Source organism: Nycticebus coucang, chromosome 9 (assembly GCF_027406575.1).
Source record: "Nycticebus coucang isolate mNycCou1 chromosome 9, mNycCou1.pri, whole genome shotgun sequence".
NCBI lineage: Eukaryota > Metazoa > Chordata > Mammalia > Primates > Lorisidae > Nycticebus > Nycticebus coucang.
Window position 1 is genome coordinate 24,243,393 of NC_069788.1, and position 21,535 is coordinate 24,264,927.

A 21,535-nucleotide genomic window follows, 5' to 3' on the forward strand; every position below is an offset into this window, starting at 1 on the left:
TAGCTCCATCCATGTAAACATGAAAGAGGTAAAGTCTCCATTTTTCTTTAAGGCTGCATAATATTCCATGGTGTACATATACCACAATTTATTAATCCATTCATGGATCAATGGGCACTTGGGCTTTTTCCATGACTTAGCAATTGTGAATTGGGCTGCAATAAACATTCTGGTACAAATATCTTTGTTATGATGTTATTTTTGGTCTTCTGGGTATATACCTAGTAGAGGAATTATAGGATTGAATGGCAGATCTATTTTTAGATCTCTAAGTGTTCTCCAAACATCTTTCCAAAAGGAATGTATTAATTTGCATTCCCACCAGCAGTGTAGAAGTGTTCCCTTTTCTCCACATCCACACCAACATCTCTGGTCTTGGGATTTTGTGATATGGGCTAATCTTACTGGAGTTAGATGATATCTCAAAGTAGTTTTGATTTGCATTTCTTGAGAGTTAATTTCTAAGACAATAATATTGCATATGTATACATATGATAAGGAAAAATATAAATGTTGTTAAACGTATTTACCAGAATATTCATTATAACTTTGTTTATAAAAATTATGAAAACTTAGCCAGGTGTTGTGGCGGGCACCTGTAGTCCCAGCTACTTGGGAGGCTGAATCAAGAGAATCGCCTAAGCCCAGGAATTGGAGGTTGCTGTGAGCTGTGATGTCACAGCACTCTACCGAGGGTGATAAAGTGAGACTCTGTCTCTACAAAAAAAAAAAAAATTATGAAAACTGTAATATTTAGCAGTTGGAATTTTATTAAATGTAGTAGATTCATATGGTTGAGTACTCTTCTGTAATTAAAAATAATGTTCTAAATACAATGACATATGAAGAACTTTATAATATTAATATATTTTTAGCTTCAAAGTTATAAAATGCATACATAGTGAATACATTTTAGAAACTAAATTGTGCCTGTGAGTTTGTGAATTATAGTTAGAGAAAAAATATATCACAATAAAAAGACTGGATAATGACATTGTCAGAAAAATTTATTACTTCTGTTCATCTATCAGTTTTATAACAAGGAAATACATTTTATAGGGTACAATATAAAAAAAAACAGTTTCAAGGAGGAGAAAGAGTAAACAGACAGAAATACCTATGTTTATTAATTTTACTATGTTATTACTTAATTTATTTTTGAAATTATCAAGTCTAATAAAAGTATCAATTACTTATAAAATTTTAAAAGATAAAATGCTATCAGAAGTTTTCAATTGTAAAAGACAGAGAAAAACATAAGAAATTTTATTGAGATCCCACCAAACTCTTTACTATATCTACAGTAATAACTCTGTTAAGAAGTGTTTTAACCATACATTTTTCATTTGATGGGTTTATGTATAAATAGTTGGTCTCTGATGTCTATGGAATTTCTGTGTTACCCAGGGAGAACCAGGAGCAATAGGTCCCCCAGGAGAACCAGGATACATGGGTTTACCTGGAATTCAAGGGAAAAAGGTATGCATTGATTAGGATAATAATTTGAAACCACATACATGTAACTTTTCCTTTTTTGCAATTAGTATACTAAGATGGGTTATATTTTTAATGATGAAGTGCCCTGTGTTTTTGGTGAATGTAAAGCGTTTTTGGTCTCATGCTAATAGCTATGGTATCTTTCATATTCCTCTATGGGAATAAGTCTTAAATCTATTTTGATTTGACTTTTGTGAGTGGTGAAAGACAAGGGTCTAGATTCATTTTTCTGTATGTGGATATTCATTTTTCCCAGCCAATCTCATTGAAGAGATTGTCCTTTCCCCACTATAAATTCTTGACACCTTTGTCAAAGACAAGTTCACTATAGACATATGGATTTGTTTCTGTATACCCTATCCAGTTCCATTGGTCTATGTATGTTTTTATACCAGGACCGTGCTGTTTTGGTTACTAAAGCTCTGGAGTATAATTTGAGTCAGGTAATGTGATTCTTCCAGTTTTGTTCTTTGTGCTCAGGATAGCTTTGGCTATTCTCCATCTTTGATGGGTCCATATAAATTTTAGGATTATTTTTTCTATTTCTATAAAAATGTCATTGGTACTTTGATGGGGATGGCGTTGAACCTGTAGATTGCTTTGGGTAGTATGGGCATTTTAACAATATTGATTCTTCTCATACTTGAGCATGGAATATTTTTCCATTATTTTGTGTCCTCAATTTCTTTCTTTTTATATTTTTCGTTGCAGCATTTTTTCACTTCTTTCGCTAAGTTTATTCCTAGATATTTCATTTTATTTGTAGCTATTGTAAATGTGATTAGTTTTTTAGTTTCTTTTTCAGATTATTTGTTGTTGGCATATAGAAATTTCACTGTTTTTTATACTGATTTGGTATTAATGCCTTGCAATTGGCTCAATTTGTTTATCAGTTCTAGTGGTTTTTATGTGAAGTCACTGGATTTCTCCAGGTATGAGATTATATGGTCTGTGAAGAAGGATAATTTGACTTCTTCCTTTACAGTTTGGATGCCCTTTCTACCTTTCCCTTGTTTGATTGCTGTAGGCAGAATTTCCAGTACTGTATTGAATAACAGTGGTGAAGGTGCACATCCTTGTCTTGCTCCAGATCTTAGAAAAAAGGGCTTTCAGTTTTTTTCCTTTAATATGATACTGTGGGTCTGTCGTATATGGTTTTTATCATGTTGAGGTAAATTCTTCCTATATCCAGTATTTTTTGAAAGTTTTTTTAAATCATAAAGGGATATGTAATTTTATTGAATACTTTTTCTGCATTGACTGAAATGCTCATATAATTTTTGTTCCTCATTCTGTTGATATGATGTATCACACTGATTGATTTGCTCATGTTGAACGATTCTTACATCCTTGGGATGAATTCCACTTGGTCATGATGAGTAATCTTTTTACTGTGTTGTTGAATTTGTTTGCTAGTATTTTGTTGAGGATTTTTGCATCTATGTTCATCAGGCCTATAGTTTCATGTGTTTGTGTGTTTGTGTCTTTGTCTGGTGTCAGGGTGATACAGGCCTCATGGAAAGAATTTGGGAGACTTCCCTCCTCCTGGATTTTTTGTAATAATTTAACCAGGCATTTTTTTGATGGGAGACTTTATTACTACTTCGATTACTCATTATTGGTTTCTTCAGGTTTTGGATTTCTTCCTGGTTCAGTCTTGGTAGCTCGTATGGGTCTAGGAATTGATCCATTTCTTCTTGCCTTTCTCATTTATTGGCATATAGTTGCTAAAAGTAGTCTCTAATGATCCTTTGAATTTCTGAAGTATCAGTTGTAATCTCTATTTCTTGTTTGGGTCAAGTAAGGGAACCTTGACCTGCATGTGAAGTACTACTATTGTTCAGAAGTTTTCGGGAACAACTGATGCCCATGTGCCTAAGAAGCACACGTTATTGCTAATGCATACATTTCAGATTAAAAGTAACATACTGGCTTTTATTCTGGAAAGAATACAAACTTTTATGTCTCCATCTTTATATCCCTTGCTGTAGTTTTCCTACCATTCCATTTTCCATCCATGATGTATTATCTACTTGGCCCCTAGGTTATTATGTATAGTATAATCCTCGGCCTTTTTGTTCTAATGAGCAGTACGCAGCACTTCTTGAGACAGAAATAACCCCATCTAGCAGCAATTTAGTGTTAGACTCTCAGTGAATGTTAAGGAAATGGACTGTGGATATATGCTTGGGTTTAAGAGAATTCTCTTGTTCAAAAATTTGCCATTTACCAAAAAAAAAATCTGTATTTTCTTTGTTGTAAACACAAAACTGAACTCTATATTTAAATAGCATGATGAGGTAGAAAGGAAATTTGGAAACAGCGTCACAGCCCAGCATTGGGCAAGTGCTTATCTTTCCTGATCTGCAATTTCTTTGTTTTTATACAGGAGGACATTGTGCTAGTTCTCTAATTTTCCTTCTAGCTGAGAAATTCTATGAAACTTATTATTATGAAATATGAATTTTCCTCCAAAAGCTCATTTTGGAGCATATGTTTTCTAAAATATCATTGAAACAATATGGTTTACTTTGTCATTGTTTCCTATAAACTTGTGGCTACTAATGGCTTAATGGAAGATTTTCCGTTTGATTTCACAAAACAACATCTGTCAAAATGAGTGCTCTCTTGTTAGTTTGTTTAACCTCAGACTATGAACAATATAGAAAAGTTTTCTTTTTTCTGGTAAAATAAAAATTGTGGTGAATTTGCTTTGAATGCAGGAGCACAAGAAAACATTCTTTCGGAATATCATTTTGACATAATATGATGTTGCTCTCGTCCCAAATACGGCATTAGGATCAGCTTCTGTGTAGACAGGCACTTGTGGAATTTGTATGAGACCTTATATTTTTGTCTGCTGATGAAAAATATGTTTATTTGAAAGAACATACAATATTCTAGATTATGACATATATTAAATTGTTTTTTCATAGGGGGACAGAGGAAACCCTGGTGAAAAAGGTGATCAGGTATGTTGCACATTCATTCACTCCTTCATTCATGCATATATTTATGTATTTATTTTGCTTAGAAACAAAAGTGGGATTTTGTTCTTTTTAATATTTCATATTTAATAGATTTTTTTTTTACAATATTTGTTTTTATTATTGGGAATTCATTGAGGGTACAAAGAACCAGGTTACATTGATAGCATTTGTTAGATAAAGTCCCTCTTATAATTATGTCCTGCCCCCAAAAGGTGTGTCACACACCGTGACCCTTCCATCTGCCCTTCCCTCCTTCTCTCTCTATGCTCTCCCCTTCCCTCACCCCCCAACCATGTACTAGGTCATTAATTGTCCTCATATCAGAATTGAGTACATAGGATTCATGCTTCTCCATTCTTGTGATGCTTTACTAAGAATAATGTCTTCCACGTTCATCCAGGTTAATACGAAGGATGTAAAGTCTCCATTTTTTTTAATGGCTGAATAGTATTCCATGGTATACATATACCACAGCTTGTTAATCCATTCCTGGGTTGGTGGGCATTTAGGCTGTTTCCACATTTTGGCGATTGTAAATTGAGCTGCAATAAACAGTCTAGTACAAGTGTCCTTATGATAAAAGGATTTTTTTCCTTCTGGGTAGATGCCCAGTAATGGGATTGCAGGATCAAATGGGAGGTCTAGCTTGAGTTCTTTGAGGGTTCTCCTTACTGCCTTCCAAAAAGGTTGTATTAGGTTGGAGTCCCACCAGCAGTGTGAAAGTGTTGCCTTCTCTCCACATCCGCACCAGCATCTGCAGTTTTGAGATTTGGTGATGTGGGCCATTCTCTCTGGGGTTAGATAATATCTTAGGGTGGTTTCAATCTGCATTCTCTAATAATTAGGGATGTTGAGCATTTTTTCATATGTTAGCCATTTGTCTTCTTTAAAGAAGGTTCTATTCATGTCTCTTGCTCATTGATAGATAGGATTGTTAGCTTTTTTCATGTGGATTAATTTGAGTTCTCTATAGATCCTAGTTATGAAGCATTTGTCTGATTCAAAATATGGAAATATCCTTTCCCATTGTGTAAGTTGTCTATTTGCTTTGGTTGTGGTCTTCTTAGCTACAGAAGCTTTTCAGTTTAATTAAGTCCCATTTGTTTATTTTTGTTGTTGCAATTGCCACGGAAGTAGTCTTCATGAAGTCTTTCCCCAGGCCAATATCTTCAAGTGTTTTTACTGTGCTTTCTTTGAAGATTTTTAGCCTTTCATAACTTAAATTAGGTCATTTATCCATCTTGAGTCAATTTTTATGAATAAAGAAAGGTGTGGGTCCAGTTACAGGCTTTTATCTGTGAATATCCAGTTCTCCCAGCACCATTTATTGAATAGAGAGTCTTTCCCCCATTTATATGTTTTTGTTTGGTTAATCGAAGATTAGGTGGCTGTAAAATGTCAGTTTTATCTCATGATTTTCTATTTGGTTCCAGATTTCAATGTCTCTATTTTTGTACCAATACCATGCTGTTTTTATCACTATGGCCTTGTAGCATAGCCTAAAGTCTGATAGCTGATGCTCCCAGCTTTGTTTTTATTGCTAAGAACTGCCTTAGCTATATGGAGTTTCTTCTGGTTCTATATAAAACGAAGAATTATTGGGGGGCACCTGTGGCTCAGTGAGCAGGGCGCCGGCCCCATATACTGAGGGTGGCGGGTTCAAACCCAGCTCCGGCCAAACTGCAACAACAACAACAACAAAAATAGCCGGGCATTGTGGCGGGCGCCTGTAGTCCCAGCTACTTGGGAGGCTGAGGCAGGAGAATCGCCTAAGCCCAGGAGTTGGAGGTTGCTGTGAGCTGTGTGACGCCATGGCACTCTACCGAGGGCAATAAAGTGAAACTCTGTCTCTACAAAAAACAAACAAACAAACAAAAAACAAAAAAATGAAGAATTCTTTTTCCCAAGTCTTGAAAGTAATGATGTTGGTACTTTAATAGGGATGGCTTGAATCTGTAGATTGCTTTGGGAAGAACAGATATTTTAACAATGTTGATTCTTCTTCCTAGCCATGAGCATGGTATGTTCTTCCATTTGTTAATATCTTCTGCTATTTCTTTCCTTCTTTTTTTTTTTTTCTTTGCAGTTTTTGGCTGGGGCTGGGTTTGAACCCACAACCTCCAGTATATGGGGCCAGCACCCTACTCTTTTGAGACACAGGTGCCGCCCCTTCTGCTACTTCTTTTCTTAGGGTTTCATCATTTTTCTAATAGAGGTCCTTTACCTCTTTTGTGAGGTATATTCCTAGGTATTTCATTTTCTTTGAAGCTACTGTGAAGGGGATTGTGTCCTTAATTAGCTTCTCATCTTGGCTGTTGTTGGTGTATACAAAGGCTTCTGATTTGTGGATATTGATTTTTCTATCCCAAGACATTACTGTATTTTTTGATGACTTCCAGGAGTCTTGTGGTTGAGTCTTTACGGTTCTCTAAGTAAGTTCATATCATTGGCCAAGAGCAAGAGTTTGACCTCCTCTGCTCCCGTTTGGATGCTCTTTATTTCCTTCTTTTGTCCGATTGTATTAGCTAGAACTTCCAGCACTATGTTGAATAGTAGTGTCGATAGAGGACAACTTTGGTTCCAGCTCTAATTGGAAAAACTTTCAGTTTTACTCCATTCAGTAAAATAGTAGCTGTGGGTTTGTCATAGATGGCTTTGATCAGTTTAAGAAACGCGCCATCTAGGCCTGTATTCTTCAGTGTTCTAATTAGAAAAGTATGCTGGATCTTATCGAATGCTTTTTATCTGCATCTATTGAGAGGTCTATGTTTTTGCTTCTGTTGATATGGTGAATTATGTTTATGGACTTGCACATGTTAAAGCAGCCTTGCATCACTGGGATGAAACCTACTTGATCGTGATGTATGACTTTTTTGATGAGAAGTTGTAATCTATTGGCTAGGATTTTGTTGAGAATTTTTACATCTGTATTCATTAGTGAGATTGGTCTGAAGTTCTCCTTTTTTAGTTGGGTCTTTTCCTGCTTTCGGTATCAGGGTGATGTTTGCTTGAAAGAACATGTTGGGGAAGATTCCTTCCTCCTCTGTTTTTGGAATAATTTCTGCAGTATGAGAATAAGCTCTTCTTTGAAGGTTTGATAGAATTCTGGTGTGAAGCCATCCAGACCAGGGCATTTTTTTTTCTTTGTTGGGAGATTTTTTATTCTTTCTTTGATCTCAGTGCTTGAAATTGGTCTTTTCAGGAGATCTATTTCTTCTTGGCTAAGTCTAGGGAGAGGGTGTGATTCCAAATATTGACCCAATTCCTTCACATTTTTGGGCAAAGAGTTTCTGGTAGTATTCAGAGATGATCTCTTGTAACTCCATGGCATCTGTTGTTATTTCCCTTTTATCATTTCTGATTGGGATTACTAGAGATTTTACTCTTCTATTTCTAGTTAGTCTGGCCAAAGGTTTATTTGTTTTATTTATTTTGTGAAGAAACCAACTCCTTGTTTCATTAATTTTCTGAATGATTCTTTTGTTTTAAATTTCATTAATCTCTGATTTAATTTTGGGTATTTCTTTTCTCCTGCTGGGTTTAGTCTTAGATTGTTCTTCTTTTTCTAGTTCCATAAGATGGCTTGTGAGTTGGTTGATGTGCTCTCTTTCTGTTTTTTGATGTAAGCATCTAAAGCGATAAATTTTCCTCTCAGGACTGGTTTTGCTGTATCCCACAGGTTTTGATAGCTTGTGTCTTCATTGTTGTTAATGATTTCCTCTTTTATCTCTTCATGCATCCCTGCCATTTAGCATAAGGTAGTTTAATTTCCATGCCTTTGGGTGGAGTTGAACATTTTTGTGGGAGTTGAGTTAAGCACCTTTATTGCTTTGTGATTTGAGCAGATCCAAGGTAAAATGTCAATTCTTTTGATTCTGTTGAGGTTTGTTTTGTCCTCACGTAGTCATAGTCAATATTTTCTTCACTGGTCCCCTGAGTCCATTCTTCTTCCTTTGCCCCATAATTTTACATTAGAGTTAGATGCCTCATGGTTTCCTCAAGTTCATACACTGCACATTATTGTATCATTGAAATTAATAAAATGTCCACATCCACTGGATTTTCAAACTGTTTTCATAGTTTAAAATGAATGTTATATTGTCTTAAGATGAGTTCAGAACATCCGTGTGTTAATGTGGACTCAGTGAAACATCTTTATTATCTAGAATTATTTCATGTTCATCCTAAATCAATTATTTGTTCCTGTCTCTTATTCATTTTAACTTTGATATTAGGTTGACTTTCCTTTACTACTTCTCTTTCTGTGAGCGACTAATTTTCCCATCTCTCACATAATTTGCATATTTGCATCATTGCTTTGTGACATTTTTTCTGGACTTCCAGTAACACACGGTTTGTATTGTATTTGTGATTACTTCATAAATTCTCAAACTAATTAATGATGCATATTAAATGTTAAAGGGCCAAAAGGGAGAAAGTGGAAGACAAGGAATACCAGGGCAACAGGTAATTTTGTTTTTCCTCTGATAAAAAATGAAATCATGAGTTACATAAGTGGGCAATGCTGAGAGGGGGTTACTTGCAAATAAAAGTAGATGGCGAGGAGAATAGATACAACACACGTTCTACGTGTACAGGATGAAAATGTAGGTATGGTGGTGATAACGATTTCCTTTAATTGTTTGTTTTATATTTTCACTTTCTATCCCGATAAAATCGGCATCTGTGAAACTTAGTTTTCAATGCTTCCTCCTGCCCAAGTAAATGCCAGAGGGTGGAAAATTCCACTCATATCTTGTAGTTGATACTGGCCTAAATAACAGTCAGCCACCCAATTGCAACATCTCTACACTTTCTGGTTAGTCTTGATATTCTTCTTGAAAGGTGAATGGTTAGGGTCACGCACAGTGTTGGAATGTACTTGTTTCTGTCCAGTTTGTTCAGAGGTACTTACTACTCTAGAGGTTTATTAAAATGTCTCCAGAGAGGAAGGGTTGTGGAATAGACACATTATAAGACTGCACTGCATCTTCCTGACTGAACTCTTCTCACTGCGTAGTGGTTCCCTGAGTTTGCCATGTGGCATGTGAGTTTAATCAGAGCCAAGGGGGACTCAGAAAAGCGTAATAAAAGTGATTGGAACGTAATAGCATGTTTGCTGCTGCACTACCTATAATTTGAGTGATGAGCTCAGTTCAACTTGGTCTGAACTGAAAGGACAAGGTAGGTGTGTAAGTCTTCCCATGACCTCTTTCTCTGAGTGTGAGTGAGAGGAAGATTCAGCAATTACACCAGCTCTGGAGATAGGGGGATAAAATCGTGTATCACTGTTACTAAGGATAAGGACATCTGTTCCTTACTTGGAGGAGTCTGTGGAGCCTTGGGGACTACCTTGGGGCCCTATGCTTCCAAACTCTATCTCCCATGATCTCAGATGAAAGATGTGTGCTCAATACTAAAAAAGGTTGAGAATTTGCAAGCTAATAGTAAGAGCAGAAGTAACTGAGAGAACTGAATAGAATTCACCTGAGTACAGTTACGTTCAATACAAAAATGTCTTCTAATTGTCATCTCCTCCACTCTGCTCAAACCTACTTGATTACACAACCAACCAACTCTTTCCCTATTCCTCTCTCTAGCCACACAGATCAACCCTCTGAGTTTCCTTAAGTTAATTACACAATTATTGCTAAATAGCTATTCTCATAGAACCACTGCTCCTTCCTCCATCCAGCCTTTACAACCCAGGTTTTTAACATAAAATTGTAGCTCACAATAACTATCTGGAAAAAAAGAAGATACTTCCTTTGGAATTTGAGCTAACAACTTAGCTAGCTCAGCTTAAGTAGATGATACTTCCTCCAAGGTTCAAGGTTCTATTAATTTGTTTTTTCCCCCTCACTTCTCAAGGAAACTAGGATGTCTACTCTCTTAAGGCAGAATTTGAGTTCCCTAGAAAGCTTCTGTCCTAGATTTGTTGGAAGCCACATCTCCCACTCTAGACACTGAGTCTATATGAAGTAACCAGGGGCCAGCACAGCTGTTGCTTTTCAATAGCTGAATCGGCATCCCAAGCTCTTCATGTAAATGAATCTTACCAAATGCTGCACGTGTATAATTTTTTGGCTCTAATTTTGTGAATGGAGTCCAAGTGCATGTTTCTCTTAGAAAATCATCTTAATAGATTGTCAGATGACAGCTGTTTTCAATTTCAGCTCTAACTCAGTTCTCATAATGAGAAATTACGATTTTATCTTTTCCCTTACATTGGCTCTAGTAGTAGAATTAGGTCTGGCAAAGGTAAGGGATCACCCCTGTATTTCTTCAGAAACAGAACTTGAGACTAGCCACATAGAACACCTTTTATTCACCAGTGGATTTTTATATAAAACTACATATTTGGTGTTTTTATGCTTAGATTTTTATTTGAGAATCCACTTTCTTTGTGACAATTTTACCTGATTCTTTCTTTCATTTGTCTAATGTAAATACCATATTTAAGGAACCAAAAAATCAAAAGATATGCCTAAACTCAAACTTCATGTGAAATGTTAGACATCAAATTTCATATTGAATTGCAGAACTTCAATTTCTAATTTTAAAATTGAATAATAAAACTGTACCGTGTTTATGAAAATTACACCTCTTTTCCTGACCTGATTGGGTGATTTTAGACCTCAATTATACAATGAACTTCAGAAGTGGACAATTTTCATGCCTTTCCTAAGAGATTTTTATCTATAAAATGTTATTGGAGTGAATATGTGAGTGTTGAGTGGGAAAGAATTTAATAGAGCCAACCAGATGCAGCTAGCAATTACAATGCTGAGCGAGCTTTGTGCTAGTGTTTATATGGCTGGGGAAAAAATCCATATTTTACATTACACTGCTTCTCTTGTCTCTTAATTACCAGCAGTGAGGGGTTTAGGCACAGGATGAATAGGTGTTTTCTCTCTTCCAAGCCACTTTTAATAGTATCTTCGCTTTTACTCATCTTTTATTAATAGTCCTCAATCAAAAATTAATTTCCATTTTCCTTAGAAATTGTAATATATTTTAAAGTCCAGTACAATTTCATCCTAAACTACAGGATTTGATTTGTATCTAAAAGTGAAGCAGTTATGCAAAGTAAATTTTTATAGTATTCAGTTAACATATTTCCTAGTGATTAGCCTCGTTTAAAAAGGCAAGAAAGGGTCTCTTATATGTATAATTCTATCACTAATCCTATCAATATTTTCCAAACTGAATATTAAAGTTAGATCAAATACATGGTAGAATTGCATACCACACTACTAGTACTGTGATTTCAACATTATAATTTTTTTCCTCTTAATTTCCAAAGGGAATTCAAGGCCATCATGGTATAAAAGGAGAGGTATGTTTTTTCATATATTAAGCACCCTTTTGTCTAGTCCTTATTGCTTGGATTTTGCTACTGTGTAAAGCTAGCTTTGAACTGCAAATGGAAAATGTCTTTCACATCCTTCAATAGATGTTCTTACTTAGTGATTTTCAGAATATATGTATTATACTGAATTAGATATGAAATGTCATATATTTGCCAATATTATTGGTTCTTCTCCAGACTGGGAGCTGAATTTTTCTGCATATTTTCAAGAAAGAAAATTGTATGTTTCTATATTTGTCCCACTTGAATTCAAGCTCCTTGGTAACATCGTCAGGCCCATTCTTTTATCTTGGGTTCTATGCATATTGGCTATATAACAGTCAGGAAATAGTAGATGTTTGCAGGACGGGCTGGTTGTCTGTCAGGATAAGCAACAGTTTAATATGATGTACTATTTCGCTTCTGGTCAATGATACGGTTTCCCACATAGTTTCTACATAGCTCATACATATATACATATGAATATACATGCATTCACAGTCATACTTTTAAGGACTTTTATGATGCAGTTATACCTACTGAAATATTTACTAGAATTTTTAAAGATTTCTTTTGGTTTTAGAGAGGTGAAAAGGGAGAACCTGGTGTCAGAGGTGCCATTGGACCAAAAGGAGAATCTGGGGTGGATGGCCTGCTGGGGCCTTCAGGTCCCAAGGGGCAACCTGGGGAGACAGGTCCTCCGGGCCCTCCCGGTTTGGATGGGAAGCCCGTATGTATTCTGTTTCTTTCACAGTTTTTAGGTTTTCATTGCTTCTTACTCCGCATGTACATGTTATAACCCTTACTAATTTGATGCAGGGGAAAGAATTTTCAGAACAATTTATTCGACAAGTTTGCACTGAGGTATTAAGAGGTAAGTCTCAAATGTGGAGTTTTAATAACTTGTTTCAAGTTACAAAAAAATAATAAAAATTCTTGGTAGAAATTGTAGAAGACATGAGTAAGATAAAGAAGAAAACAGACCATATTTCTAAGCCCTTGTCTATTTTTTATAATGAATAGCTTTGTAAAGATGGAATATTATATATATACTTGTAATCTTTTTAATAAAGCGATTTATCACTATTTTACCATTGCTTCAATTTTCTTCTGAAACATAATTCTTGATAATTTGATGCGTACATATGGGTGTCTATAATTTACTAATTTCTTTTGGAGGGGCAACTTTCACTTTTATCCCTATTTTAAGCAATTAGTACAATAAAATTATGGCACAGAGCAATGAATATTTCCATTGTTAACTCTTAGAAATGAAATTATTGGCTAATATATGCACATATTCAATGTTTATAGATCTCTTTCCCATAAAATGAAAAAATTATTAGGGATATTAACTTCAAATCACTATTTAAATATAAAGGGTGGGTTTTCTTTGTTTTTAAGCCCAGCTACCAGTCTTACTTCAGAGTGGAAGAATTCAAAACTGTGATCATTGCCAGTCCCAACATGGTTCCCCTGGTATTCCTGGGCCACCTGGTCCCATAGGCCCAGAAGGTCCCCGAGGATTTCCTGGATTGCCAGGAAGAGATGGTGTTCCTGGATTGATGGGTGTCCCTGGACGTCCAGGGGCCAGAGGATTAAAAGGTACTTAATTTGTTTGAATAAGCAAATGGAGGGTATTTTTTTTTCTATTCACATCCCATATTCATTAACTTTGTTTTCATGAAAAAAAAAATGTGTGACTAAGTCTTTAAATAATTTGTCAACTGAACTAAAGAGCAATTATTTTATATTCTTGATGCAGTATTCTCCAGTATAGAGGCCAAAATTATGAGCATGTGAAGTTACAAATTTGAAAATTTTGACAATGCACTTAGAAATTTTGCTTGAGTCTAAGAAGGTATTTAAATGGGAAATCGTGGGCCCCATTTCCTTTATTTCAACTTTGATAACTTTTTGCACTTTTACTTTATTCAATTTTTTTTCTATTATAGAGAGACTTATGTTTTGCAAGCAAACTTCCTAATAGCTCACAACTTACATCTCCTTGCCTGTAAATGTTTACATGAAATATTGGTTGACTAATATTTCCTTTTAGTTTAATATTATGTGAATAATTTAGATGTTTTGTGAAAGTAATACAAGAATAGCTATGGTGAACACAAAGACATAGTAATCCCAAACCATTGTCTTTTCTCAATATTTTATTCCCATTAAGTCTTATATCTAGATCACTGACAATTTTAGAAATTTTTACTTCAAAAATTGTTTCCCATTAATAATAAAAAATAGGTGACAAGCTATTAATACACATTGGAAAAAAATGTCTTTTAAAAATAGCTCAACACCTATTTTTAAAAGACATTTTTTCCCCCCAACGTGTATTAATAGCTTTGAAAGGAAGAACCTAGAAGGCAGTGATTTTATAGTAAAAGTAAGCTGGCTCACATTTTTGACACTCTGCAGGCCTCCCAGGAAGACCTGGGGCAAAGGGCAGCCAAGGGTTTGGGTATCCTGGAGAACAAGGCCCACCTGGTCCCCCAGGTAAGAACTGGTATGTGCTTGTAAGTGTGGCTGTACTTTTTGCTTTAAGAAAAATCATTGTAGATCTATGTCAAATAATTTGAAATCAAGAAATTTCTTTTCATTTTTGAGTGATTGACATTTAAGACATTGATGTCTAACTTTTAGAATATTTTTCATATATTATCATATACTCAAGAATAATTCAGGATTATCTCTTGCTAATTATTTAGACAGTCTGATATCTACTCCTTAGAAGAGCTCTAGAATGTTTTTAGTCCCTGAATCTTACCTACAAACATTCTAGAGCTCTTCTAAGGAGTAGATATTAGACTATTTACCTAGGGAGTAGGTATTAGACTGTTTACCCACTGTTTACCTAGGGTACAATATTGGTTAATCTTTACTTCTCGTAGGGAAGTAGAAAAATGCTGAAGGAAACTCCTAAATAACCTCTTATGTTAGTCAATGTAGCCAAGCCTCAATTTACTCACTTTGTAAAATGGTGATAATAATATTATATGCATCATGACATTACTGGAATATTAAATGAGTTGCTGTATGTAGTGCTTGAAGAACAGTACATGATAATCATAGTTATGTTTTCAATAAAGCTTTTGCTATTGGTATCAACTCATGAGGCTTTGAGTGGATTGAATGATTTTAATACTGTTTATGTAAAATACTTAGACCAATACCTACAACCCTAGTTAAGTTCTGACATGTTTGTTAGTAGTAGCGGTAGTTCAGTAGAGTAAGAGGAGACACTTCAAACCACTCTTTTCCATCCCCAAACCTGAATATTTTGGTTTTGTTATTTTGAATCATCTTTAAATGGCCAATATCTTAAGTTAACTTTCTTTCCTGGAACATACTAATTGAACTAATCAGGCAATGGCTCACAAATTAATGTTATAAAATATGAATGCTAAAAACATTAAAACAAAATTAATTTTATAAAATGCTAAAAGTATGTCAATGACCGTGGTACTGCAACAATGACAACGTAGTCGGGTATAGAAAATGTATGTATTTATGTATACATGTATATTTCTATATATAATATATGTGATAGACATACATATAATCTAATTATGGAAATAGTCATTTTTATTTCAGAAATGGCACAATAAAGAGTTTTAGAGCTTTAGTTGACCTATATATGCATGTATCACCAACTAATTTATGATTTTGGCAAAAGATAGGCTGAAAGGAAGAAATAAGTTTGGACAAGCCACAAATTAGAATATTAGAATCTCATCTTAATGTGTTAATCAGTAGCACGATTGATATATAAAAGGTCTAGCCTAGCTTTACAAAAAAATACTGATTATTTTTAGATGATTCTTTTCAGCAAGAAAAGCATATAGAATTAGCAAGAGGATTCTTCCTCTTTTAAATTAATGCAAATATGTAAAATGTTTAAGAGGTTTTGTTTTCAAGTTTAAATTTCATGCAGAATCAGATACTTTGCCATCAAAAACCGAAGTCCTCTGTTCACATGTTGCCAATGTCCTATCTTAGGTCCTGAGGGCCCTCCTGGAATGAGCAAAGAAGGTCCTCCTGGAGACCCAGGGGTCCCTGGCAAAGATGGAGATCATGGCAAACCTGGAGTCCAAGGGCAACCGGGCCCCCCTGGTATCTGTGATCCATCTCTGTGTTTTAGTGTGCTTGTTGGGAGAGATCCATTTAGAAAAGGACCAAACTATTAGTGTCCGCTGCCTCATTCAGCAGCCTGGGCATGGTGCTTTTCTTTTGTGGTCTTTTGCATCTCAGGAAGATACCCAACAGTACTCCCTTGCAAAGAAACTAAAGTACCTCGGTGTTTTTATTTTTTGGAAAATTATATACAAGGTCACATATGCTGATTTTAAAGGCTCCTCAGTCATTTGGAGTCTTTCGATTAGTAGCATTGATTACATCTCAAGGGTTTCTTGTAAAGTCCATTCGTGTTAATCAAAGTTGAATATAAAAATTCACCATTGCCTGTTAGCCAGTTGATTTTCATCACTGTGAAGTATTTCACATTCAGCTTCTGTGCAGTAGCAGTTTGGGTTCAATTTCATGTTCGTGTGAATTTCATGTCTCACATCTCATAGCTCACACTTCTACACTACTCAAAACGTATATTTGGTCATTGGAAATAAGATCAGGGCTGATATTCAGCTGGGTTAGACAATATGGCCCTATTTGTCATTAACTTCAGTGTCTGTGCCTGTTAGTTAGGGTCCGTGGACTGCTTGCTGTTCTATGTTTTAAATATCATCGCCGAATAAGATTGATGTATTTCTTATTTTATTTTAAAACTCTCAAACAGATTAATAGTCATGCTGAGAAAGAATACTAATTACATTGGAAATGGTCAAAAACAGATAATATTAAAAATATTTGAGAAAAAATGTTTCATTGTACAATATATTGAAAGAAAATGTAAGTTCAGAAGTACTAAAAGGACTTCTTGCCAATTAATTGAAATCTTTGTTGTACGCCTTCATTTTCCATTTCACTTATTATATGTGTATGTTCATTTATGTTAATTTTCATTGTAGCAAAGCTAATGGAAATAAATGCTCTAGTTGGAAGATAACTACACAAATTCTAGAATGTCTCCATTATTTTTAGCAGACTTTAAAATTATAAGTAGTCTTTGTGTATCATTCCTAATGCTTTTGTAAGGAATAGAATTTGTAAGGAATTTCATTTTTGTCATGCTTAAAATTGTGTTACATACTTGTCTTTTGGAGTACAATAAAGTTTTGTACAGCCCTGATTGCAGTATCTTTTTAAAAAAAACCATAATTTTAGCTGATTGGTGAGTGTATTATCATATGGTCATTTATTCAATGGACATAAGTAATAGATTGTTTACCCTATTCTTAAAAAATGTGTTTGTCTGAAATAAAAACTTAAAAGTTGAGTTGGTGTGCTGCTCACCTGAACAGGTGTAATACCTGCTTCCTAGTGATCAATGTTTCACTACATTGACAGGAAGATTCTACCACTTTCATGAGAACTTTGGAGGAGACTAAAGTCCATGAAGTTTAGTAGCTGAATGAATGTAAGGCTTGTTTTGATGTATAGATGTATAGATGTTGCTACCTATAGCAAAGTCCCAAGCATATGCTCAGGTCTAAGAATTTTATAACCCCAGTTTTAAGTATGATATTTGCTGCTGAGACCTGGTAAAGTAGCAGAATAAGGTGATTTTTATCATATCTTCAACCAACATTCACCCCATGGCCATAAAGTGCCAGATACTAACCCCGGCCTTGACCCTCAATGTGACTACATTTGGAGTTAGGGCTTTTAGAAGGTAATGAAGATGAAGTCATAGGATGTGGTCCTAAACCCATAGAATTGGGGCCTTTATAAGAGGAAGAAGAGCTTCCTCCCACTCCCTGTCTCCCTCCCTTCTTCTACCCTCCTTCCTACCCAGCGCCACACACAGGAAAGGCTATGTGAGCGCACAGGAAAAAGGTAGCTCTTTGCAATCTGGAAGAGGGCCCTCACCAGGGCCAGACTTTGTAGGCACCCAATCTTGAACTTCCAGCATCCAGAACTGTATGGAAATAAATTTCTGTTTAAGCCTCCAAGTGTGTGATATTTTGTTTTTTTTTAATTCCTTTTTTTTTTTTATTAAATCATAGCTGTGTACATCAATATGATCATGGGGCACCATACACTTGTTTCATAGAATATTTGACACATTTTCATCTAATTAGTTGACATAGCCCTCCTGGCATTTTCTTAGTTACTTTGCCAAGACATTTACATTCCACATTTGCCAAGGCTCACATGTACCCTTGTAAGATGCACCACAGGTGTGATCCTGTATGTATAACATTAGCTCTGGGCTTTTTGTAGATATTCTTTATCAAATTGAGGAAGTTCTACTCCATGATTGTTTTTCTGAGATGTTTATTTATTTTAATGTAAATGTTAGTATATTTTAGCACTAAACTAAGCAAAATCTGTCTTAAAACATATGGGTAATATGTCATCTTTTCTTGCCTAACCTGAAATTTTTAAAGTAATAGTATGTCCAATGTATGTTGTATTTTTATTTTTTTATTTATTTATTTTTTTAATTAAATCATAGCTGTGTACATTGATATGATCATGGGGCATCATTCACTAGCTTCACAGACCGTTTACCAAGTTTCACATATACCCTTGTAAGATGCACCGCTGGTGTAATCCCACCAATCCCCTTCCCTCTATCCCCCTCCCCCCTCCCTCCCCTCCTTTTCCCCCTTCCCCCTATTCTTAGGTTGTAACTGGGTTATAGCTTTCATGTGAAAACCCTAAATTAGTCTCATAGTAGGGCTGAGTACATTGGGTACTTTCTCTTCCATTCTTGAGATACTTTACTAAGAAGAATATGTTCCAGCTCCATCCATGTAAACATGAAAGAGGTAAAGTCTCCATCTTACTTTAAGGCTGCATAATATTCCATGGTGTACATATACCACAATTTATTAATCCATTCGTGGATGGATGGGCACCTGGGCTTCTTCCATGACTTAGCAATTATGAATTGGGCTGAAATAAACATTCTGGTACAAATATCTTTGTTATGACGTGATTTTTGGTCTTCTGGGTATATGCCCAGTAGAGGAATTACAGGATTGAATGGCAGATCTATTTTTAGATCTCTAAGTGTTCTCCATATCTCTTTCCAAAAGGAATGTATTAATTTGCATTCCCACCAGCAGTGCAAGTGTTCCCTTTTCTCCACATCCACGCCAACATCTCTGGTCTTGGGATTTTGTGATATAGGCTAGTCTCACTGGAGTTAGATGGTATCTCAAAGTAGTTTTGATTTGCATTTCTCTGATGATTAAAGATGATGAGCATTTTTTCATATGTCTGAAGGCCGCACGCCTGTCTTCTTCAGAGAAGTTTCTCTTCAAATCCCTTGCCCAGCCTGTGATGGGATCCCTTGTTCTATTCTTGCTAATGCGTTTGAGTTCTCTGTGGATTCTGGTTATTAAACCTTTGTCAGAGATATAACCTGCAAATATCTTCTCCCATTCTGAGGACTGTTTGCTTGCTTTACTTACTGTGTTCTTGGCTGCGCAGAAGTTTTTTAGTTTGATCAAGTCCCAAAAATGTATTTTTGAAGCTGTTTCAATCGCCCGGGGGGTCCTTCTCATAAAAAACTCACCCAACCCAATTTCTTCAAGAGTTTTCCCTGCACTCTCTTCTAGTATTTTTATAGTTTCATGTCTTCAGTTTAAGTCTTTAATCCAGTAAGAGTCTATCTTGGTTAGTGGTGAAAGGTGTGGATCCAGTTTCGGTCTTCTACAGGTTGCCAGCCAGTTCACCCAGCACCATTTGTTAAATAGGGAATCTTTTCCCCACTGGATGTTTTTAATTGGCTTGTCAAAGATTAAATAATGGTAAGTAGCTGGGTTCATCTCTTGGTTCTCTACTCTGTTCCAGACATCTACTTCTCTGTTTTTGTGCCAATACCATGCTGTTTTGATCACTATCGATTTGTAGTATAGTCTGAGGTCTGGTAGCGTAATTCCTCCTGCTTTGTTTTTATTTTTGAGTAATGTCTTGGCTATTCGAGTTTTTTTCTGATTCCATATAAAACGAAGTATTGTTTTTTCAATATCTTTAAAGTATGACAATGGAACTTTAATAGGGATTGCGTTGAAGGTATATATTGCTTTGGGTAGTATGGACATTTTAACCATGTTGATTCTTCCCAGCCATGAGCATGGTATGTTTTTCCATTTATTAACATTCTCGGCTATCTCTTTTCTTAGAGTTTCATAGTTCTCTTTATATAGATCTTTCACATCCTTTGTTATATAAACTCCCAAATATTTCATCTTCTTTGGCATTACTGTGAATGGGATAGAGTCCTTAATTATTTTTTCAACTTGACTATTGTTGGTATATATAAAGGCTACTGATTTATGAATGTTGATTTTGTAACCTGAGACACTGCTGTATTCTTTGATCACTTCTAGGAGTTTTGTAGTAGAGTCCCTAGTGTTTTCCAGATGTACAATCATATCATCTGCAAAGAGCGAAAGTTTGATCTCTTCTGACCCTATGTGGATGCCCTTGATCGCCTTTTCTTCCCTAATTGCGGTGGCTAAAACTTCTATTACAATGTTAAAAAGCAATGGAGACAATGAGCAGCCTTGTCTGCTTCCTGATCTAAGTGGAAATGATTCCAATTTAACTCTCAACTCAATATGATATTGGCTGTCGGTTCGCTGTAGATGGCCTCTATCAGTTTAAGAAATGGCCCTTCTATACCAATTTTCTTAAGTGTTCTGATCATGAAGGGATATTGGATGTTATCAAAAGCTTTTTCTGCATCTATTGAGAGGATCATATGATCTTTGTTTTTTACTTTGTTTATGTGCTGAATTACATTTATAGATTTACGTATATTGAACCAGCCTTGAGACCCTGGGATAAAGCCAACTTGATCATGATGTATGATTTGTTTGATATGTTGCTGGATTCTGTTTGTTAGGATCTTGTTGAATATTTTTGCATCTATATTCATTAGTGATATTGGTCTATAATTTTCTTTTTTTGTTGGGTCTTTTCCTGGTTTGGGGATCAGGGTGATGTTTGCTTCATAGAATGTGTTGGGGAGTCTTCCTTCTTTTTCTACATCTTGGAACAGTTTGAGTAATATAGGTACTAATTCCTCTTTAAATGTTTGGTAGAATTCTGATGTGAAACCATCTGGTCCCGGACTTTTCTTTTTGTGGAGGTTTTGTATGGTTGATGTTATTTCCGAACTTGAAATGGGCCTGTTCAACATTTCCACTTGATTCTGGTTAAGTCTTGGAAGGTGATGAGCTTCCAAGTATCAGTCCATTTACTTCAGATTTTCATATTTCTGAGAGTAAAATTTATTGTAATATTCATTAATGATTTTTTGGATTTCTGAGGAGTCTGTTGTTATTTTGTCTTTGTCATTTCTGATTGATGAGATTAGAGATTTTACTCTTTTTTTCCTGATTAGGTTGGCCAACGGTTCATCTATTTTGTTGACCTTTTCAAAAAACCAGCTTTTTGATTTATTGATCTGTTGTATTGTTCTTTTGTTTTCAATTTCATTTAGTTCTGCTCTGATTTTGGTTATTTCTTTTCTTCTACTGGGTTTGGGGTTGGAGTGTTCTTCCTTTTCCAGTTGCTTGAGATGTCCCATTAAGTTGCTAACTTCCTCTCTTTC

The 21,535-nt window shown here is 35.4% G+C and overlaps 1 protein-coding gene across 4 annotated transcripts in view; it reads left to right on the forward strand.

The window, feature by feature from the left end:
* Positions 1 to 17,131, forward strand: part of COL21A1 (collagen type XXI alpha 1 chain) — a 199,336-nt gene extending 182,205 nt beyond the window's left edge. Inside the window, exons 23-31 of one of the 4 annotated variants that reach the window (XM_053603382.1) lie at positions 1,408 to 1,479; positions 4,434 to 4,469; positions 8,910 to 8,954; positions 11,794 to 11,826; positions 12,422 to 12,568; positions 12,658 to 12,712; positions 13,243 to 13,443; positions 14,266 to 14,343; positions 15,847 to 17,131. In XM_053603382.1, coding sequence (XP_053459357.1) covers positions 1,408 to 1,479; positions 4,434 to 4,469; positions 8,910 to 8,954; positions 11,794 to 11,826; positions 12,422 to 12,568; positions 12,658 to 12,712; positions 13,243 to 13,443; positions 14,266 to 14,343; positions 15,847 to 16,034 — 855 coding nt within the window. In that variant the 3' untranslated portion in view covers positions 16,035 to 17,131. The remainder of the gene's footprint in view (positions 1 to 1,407; positions 1,480 to 4,433; positions 4,470 to 8,909; positions 8,955 to 11,793; positions 11,827 to 12,421; positions 12,569 to 12,657; positions 12,713 to 13,242; positions 13,444 to 14,265; positions 14,344 to 15,846) is intronic. The other 3 variants (XM_053603379.1, XM_053603380.1, XM_053603381.1) reach the window with 3 other exon arrangements.
* The last annotated feature ends 4,404 nt before the right edge of the window (positions 17,132 to 21,535 follow it).